The 6,079-nt window shown below is 50.9% G+C and overlaps 1 protein-coding gene across 1 annotated transcript; it reads right to left on the reverse strand.

Annotated features, from left to right (window-relative positions):
* Nucleotides 1–894: 894 nt before the first annotated feature.
* LOC135404608 (olfactory receptor 14J1-like) lies at nt 895–1,461 on the reverse strand (the record flags this gene model as incomplete). The annotated part of the gene is made up of 1 exon (XM_064639339.1): nt 895–1,461. A coding segment is annotated over one exon (567 nt), but the record flags the coding sequence as incomplete, so codon positions are not given.
* Between the last annotated feature and the right edge of the window lie 4,618 nt (nt 1,462–6,079).

The raw sequence follows: 6,079 nt of genomic DNA on the forward strand, positions 1-6,079 counted from the left end.
TCACCTGCCATCAGAGCCCTCACAAGCTGTAGAGCCCCAGGCAGGTGACTTGGAGATCATTTGTCACCTCCATTGGCCATCAGCCACCAACACACAACATCTGAACCAGCCCTCAGTCCCTGCAGTCCCAGTGGGTCCCTGACCTCACTGCACTGTCTCCATGGAGAAACAAGCAAAGCAACAAGACTTTGGAGAGTTTATTCCTTGGACTTCTTCTCGATACCAATGTTGGGAAAAGACCTCAGCCTTCAGGAAGGGGCTGGAGGGGAACCCCTTTGCTGCTGGAACTGCTGTTGTGGAGCCCAGCCCTGTCCCAGCAGTGCCCAGGGCCTGTCCCTGCCTGTGCTCACAGGCCTGACCCACAGCAGGACAGTGACTGAGCTGCCAGAGCACTCAGGCCTTGGGCACGGACAGGAAAGGAGAGGGTGGGAGTGCAACGAGAGCAGCTCTGAACAGACCCAGTTCTGGGGCTCCCTGGCAGTGCTGGGACTCTTTTCCCCTCCACATCTGCAAACATGGAAATGCCCTCCAGCTTCAGGGGAGGTGTTGGAGGAAGAATCTGGAAAAAAGAATTTGTGTCCTTTCTTACACTCAGAGATTGTGATTCCTCATGTACAAACTAACACAGGGAGGATGTTTGACAAATATTTTGCTGCACAAGCTTTTATTTTGTTTAAATGCACACAAAGCATGATTTCTGATTTCTATATTTTGTGGGTGAAAAAAAAGGGGTAGAGAGTGAATTATATGGGATGAAGAATAAAATTTCAGTGTTGTTAATATTAACAGATGAACAAAAAAGGAAAACCCACCACCACTACGAAAAGCTTTAGAAGGCAGGCCAGGCCCAAAATAAGTTACACAATGAGTGTTCTGCAGAAGAAAAGACGAAGTTTATTGCTTCTCAAAAAACACAGTCATCATTTTCCTTACGGCATCCTTGAGCTCCTGGTTCCTCAGGCTGTAGATGAGGGGGTTCAGTGCTGGAGGAACCACTGAGTACAGAACTGACAGGGCCAGATCCAGAGATGGGGAGGAGATGGAGGGAGGCTTCAGGTCGGAAAATGCGCCAGTGCTGACAAACAGGGAGACCACGGCCAGGTGAGGGAGGCACGTGGAAAAGGCTTTGTGCCGTCCCTGCTGAGAGGGGATCCTCAGCACAGCCCTGAAGATCTGCACATAGGAGAAAACAATGAAAACAAAACAACCAAACATTAAACAGACACTAAACACAATAAGCCCAAGTTCCCTGAGGTAGCCTGAGTGAGAGCAGGAGAGCTTGAGGATGTGTGGGATTTCACAGAAGAACTGGCCCAGGGCATTGCCCTGGCACAGGGGCAGGGAAAATGTATTGGCTGTGTGCAGCAGAGCATTGAGAAAGGCAGTGGCCCAGGCAGCTGCTGCCATGTGGGCACAAGCTCTGCTGCCCAGGAGGGTCCCGTAGTGCAGGGGTTTGCAGATGGCAACGTAGCGGTCGTAGCACATGATGGTGAGGAGGGAAAACTCTGCTGAGAGGAAGAAATAAAAGAAAAAGGCCTGTACAGCACATCCCATGTAGGAGATGGTCCTGGTGTCCCAGAGGGAATTGTGCATGGCTTTGGGGACAGTGGTGCAGATGCAGCCCAGGTCTGTGAGGGAGAGGTTGAGCAGGAAGAAGCCCATGGGGGTGTGCAGGTGGTGGTCGCAGGCTACGGCGCTGAGGATGAGGCCGTTGGCCAGGAGGGCAGCCAGGGAGATGGCCAGGAAGAGCCAGAAGTGCAGGAGCAGCAGCTCCCGCCTGTCTGCGAATGCCAGGAGGACGAACTCGGCCATGGAGCTGCTGTTGGACATTTGCTGCCTCTGGGTGTTTGTTTCCAACACAGGAGAAGAAGACAGTAAGAGGCCAGTTAGCGTGGACTTAGCTAAACAAAGTCAAAGCTGTATTCTACAGATACTCCCCAGGGCACACACAGACAGTCTTTTGATTTCCTAGGAGATCTTCCTTCAGCTCCAGTGCTGGGTCCCTACTCAACAGCATTTTCACTGTTTTAGCAGCACTGTGCTTCTGTACAGGGGTTTCACATAACAAGGAGATGTTAAGGGACAGGTTTCCAACCTGGAGGGAAATTCACAACTTGGAAGGAAACCTCAGGGAGACAGCCAAGTGTCCTTATGATGGCATTTGATTTAAGCAGACTCAGCTCCTTCCCCAGCACCACAGGCTGCACTGGTAGGGGTCATATTCCGTTTGCAAGTGCAAAAAGGACATCTCAGACCAGTCCCGATGGGTCTAGCAGAGGTGATGCTGGTGCTGCCCACAGGCAGAGCAGTGGCTGAAAGCACATTAGGAAGCTCAGACAGACCTACTGAGCACTCACAGTTCATATGTCTCAGGGACCTCTCAAAATTAATACTTTCTTAATGATTTATTCCTCCCATTCCTCAAGAGTAGGAAACTGGAAGCACAATCTCAGGAAATTTCTTTAACCTTATAAAAATCTTTATCTTGGAAATATTCTGAGTGGGAGCTGAAGCTCTGAGCATGTCCTCCTCCTCTGCACTCCAGATACTCTCGAGTTGCACTTAGAGAATCAGTAGTTGATGGGCAGTGCCAGCTTTCCCAGATGCCTCCAAAAGCTGCAGTCCCATTGCCCTGCATGAACAGACTTCCTGTGCCAAGATCTGTTAAAAATTCTCCCCCAGTGAGGTCTCAGCATCATTCTACGTCTGACAGCCTTTAACTTCTCTCTGTCTCACTCCCCTGCCCTTGGTGCTGCAGGCAGTGCCCTCAGCCCTGCTGGGCTGTGCAGAGGAGCTGCTCACCAGCAGAGCTGTCTCTTTGAAGCTCTTCTTGCTTGCCAGGAGCTCCCTGTGTGCCAGGAGCCCAGCCCAGCTCAGCAGCACAGCAACAGCCTCAGGCATTTCATGACCCTCAGGGGGGTTTGGCGTTGTTTACATGAGACTCAGTCCCTGAGAGGACGTTCAAACAACTTCTCAAGAAGTCAAAGTGAGATTGAAACACTAAAGGTTCTTGTAGTGCTAAAGAGTCTCACTGAGGGACACAACTGAGAACATGTCCCCAGGTTCCAGTTAGAGCAGAAAACTGCAGACAGTGATGACAAGGATGGACAAGCGAGGGAAAGGTGGCTCTGATGCTGAATAAACCTTTACTTGTTTCCTTAATCCAAAGGACCAAGGCCTGACCCCCAGTCCCTGTCCCTGCCTTATTCCTCAGGGCTCTTCCTGGGGCACTGGGATGTGGGATGTGCAATGCCAAGGGCAGGACCATGGGGTGGCACCTGCCAGGCTGCTGAGCAGGGACAAGGAGGCCATGAGGCCCCAGGGCTGCAAGGGGCACTCGTCTCCTCCTGGCATCAGGGGCACAGACAGCAGCCCTGGCCAAAGGCCTGCAGAAGGTGGCTCTGTCAGGGCCTTTCAGTTTCTCCCCCTCCCTGTCTCCTCTCCAGCCCAGGCTGTCCTACGGTGTCCATGCCCTGCCCCTTTCCCTGCAGGCTGTCGTCATCCCCCCGGCTGCCCCACCTGGCTGGCACCTTCCTGCACTGACATCTCTGCGTCCTCCCTGGCTCTTCCTGCACACACAAAGCCTTGGGCTCATCCAGACTCCTTCTTTGTGACATATTGCACCACAACAGTGACCTTGGAGGGAAATTTCTGACTTCTTGTCACCAGTCTAAGCCACCCCAGCTGCCCTTGGTGGCACTAGTTCTTTCTTAGGCTGTTTTCTGACAGGAAGAAAAGCTCCACCAGCTCTGACACCCCCCTTCAAGACCTCTCAGGCTACTCCTCTACTGTCCTCAATCTTCACACCACTGACCCCTGAGTCCTCAGCCTCTATATACGGGTCATGTGCTTGAGGCCCCAAATTCCTTCCTGGGAGATCTCTGGGACCTCTCCAAGGTTTTGGGAGATGACAATAGAGTGCTCTTATCCCAGGAAACACAGAGGGACACTTTTTTCCAAGGGCTGTGTTGGCAGAATGAGGCACAATCTCTTTACACTTTCTGGCACAAGGGAGCTCTGAGCTCTGGGTATGGAGGGAGGTCCAAGTACCAACCACTGGAGTGGGAGCTACAAATCATCAAGGCTTGTGTTCTTTGGAGGGCCAGACACTGCTGAGAGTGGTGTGTGTGTGTGCACATGGAAGGACTTGAAGGGCACAATGAACTGTCTCAAAACACTGTCAAAGCAGGAAAATCCCATAAGGCGCCACAACCCATAAGCACTGGTGGCAAACAGGAAGGCCTTTAATTCCAAGGCCTAAAGGGAGGTGAAGCTTTGGAAGTAGCCCCCAGGACAGAATTGCACTGTGCAGAGTGGGGGAAAGAGCAGACAGCCCCAACAGGAAGCCAGGGCTGGTAAGGCAGGTCTGGGGAACCCATCCAGACAAAGATTCCCACCTGCAGACTGGAAGCACACTGGGCAAAACTCCCACCGTGGCAAGGTGTGGGAAAGGAAGCAAGTCCTTGTAGACGTGCCAGCCCAAGCTGTGGGAACAGCATCTACCCCCCTGAATACCCGGGGCTTGGGCTGTATAAAAGTGATAGCCCAGAAGCACAACTTGGGGACCCTCCACCGAGCAGAGCAGGGTGAAGAAGGACCGGTGGGAGCCTCAGGGATCTCCATGGTGTGATACATTTAATTCATCTCTGTCTCTCTCTCACTGGCTTCCCACCACCTCCTTCTTCTCTCTCTCTCTCTATTTCTTTCTTTCTCTCTCCGTCCTCTTTACTGTTAAATCAAAGCTGGACTGCTGACTTTGGCACATGGTCTCCTTTGCAGCTGAATTTGGTGCTTTTGTGATGTCATGGGGAGGATGTGATGTCACAGAGGAGAATGTGACATCATAGGGATGATATGATATCACCAGACAGGTGTGATGTCATATGATGGTTGTGACATCACAGGGGAGATCTGATGTCATAGGGGACATATGATGTCATGGGGAGGTGTGCTGTCATAGAGGAAATGTGATGTCACAGGAGGGATGTGATGTCATATGATGGATGTGATGTCATAGGGGAGATATGATGTCATAGGAAGGATGTGATGTCATAGGAGAGGTGTGATGTCACAGGGGAGGAGGTAATGTCATATGGGAGCTGTGATGTCATGGGGAGCTGTGATGTCACGGGAAGAATATGTTTTCATATCATGGATGTGATGTCATGGGGGAGATGTGATGTCACAGGAGATGTGTGATGTCACAGGGGAGGGTGTGATGTCACAGGGGAGCTGTGACGTCACAGGGATGATATGATATCACAGGAGAGACATGATGTCATGTGATGGATGTGACGTCATGGGGGAGCTATGATGTTACAGGAAGTATCTGATGTCATGGGGCAGGTTTGATGTCAGAGGAATGCTATGATATCACAGGAGAGGTGTGATGTCAAATGATGGATGTGACCTCATAGGGGAGATGTGATGTCACAGGGGAGATGTGATGTCTTGAGAAGGATGTGATGTCAAACGATGGGTGTGACGTCAGCTGTGATGTCACAGGAGGCTGCGATGTCATGGGGAGTTGTGATATCACTATGAGATGTTATGTCATATGATGAATGTGACATCATAGGTGAGATGTGATGTCACAGGAAGAATGTGATGTTACGGGGGATGTGATATCATAAGGCAGCTGTGATGTCCCAGGGAGGATGTGATGTCACAGGGATGATATGATTTCACAGGAGAGATGTGATGTCATATGATGGATGTGACGTCAGCTTTGATGTCACAAGGGGGTGTGATGTCATAGGGAAGGTGTGATGTCACAGGGGAGGACGTAACGTCAGAAGAATGATATATCACAGGAGAGTTGAAATGTCATATGATGGATCTGATGTCATAGAAAAGATGTGATGTCACAGGAAGGATGTGATGTCATATGATGGACAGATGTCAGCTGTGGTGTCACAGGGGGCTGTGATGTGATGTGAAGGTGTGTTGTCATAGAGGAGCTGTGATGTCACAGGGAGAATCTGATGTCATAGGGGAGATGTGATGTCAGGGGAGATGTGATGTCACAACAAGGATGTGATGTCACAGGGGATATTGTGATGTCACAGGGAGGATGTGA

Source organism: Pseudopipra pipra, chromosome W (assembly GCF_036250125.1).
Source record: "Pseudopipra pipra isolate bDixPip1 chromosome W, bDixPip1.hap1, whole genome shotgun sequence".
NCBI lineage: Eukaryota > Metazoa > Chordata > Aves > Passeriformes > Pipridae > Pseudopipra > Pseudopipra pipra.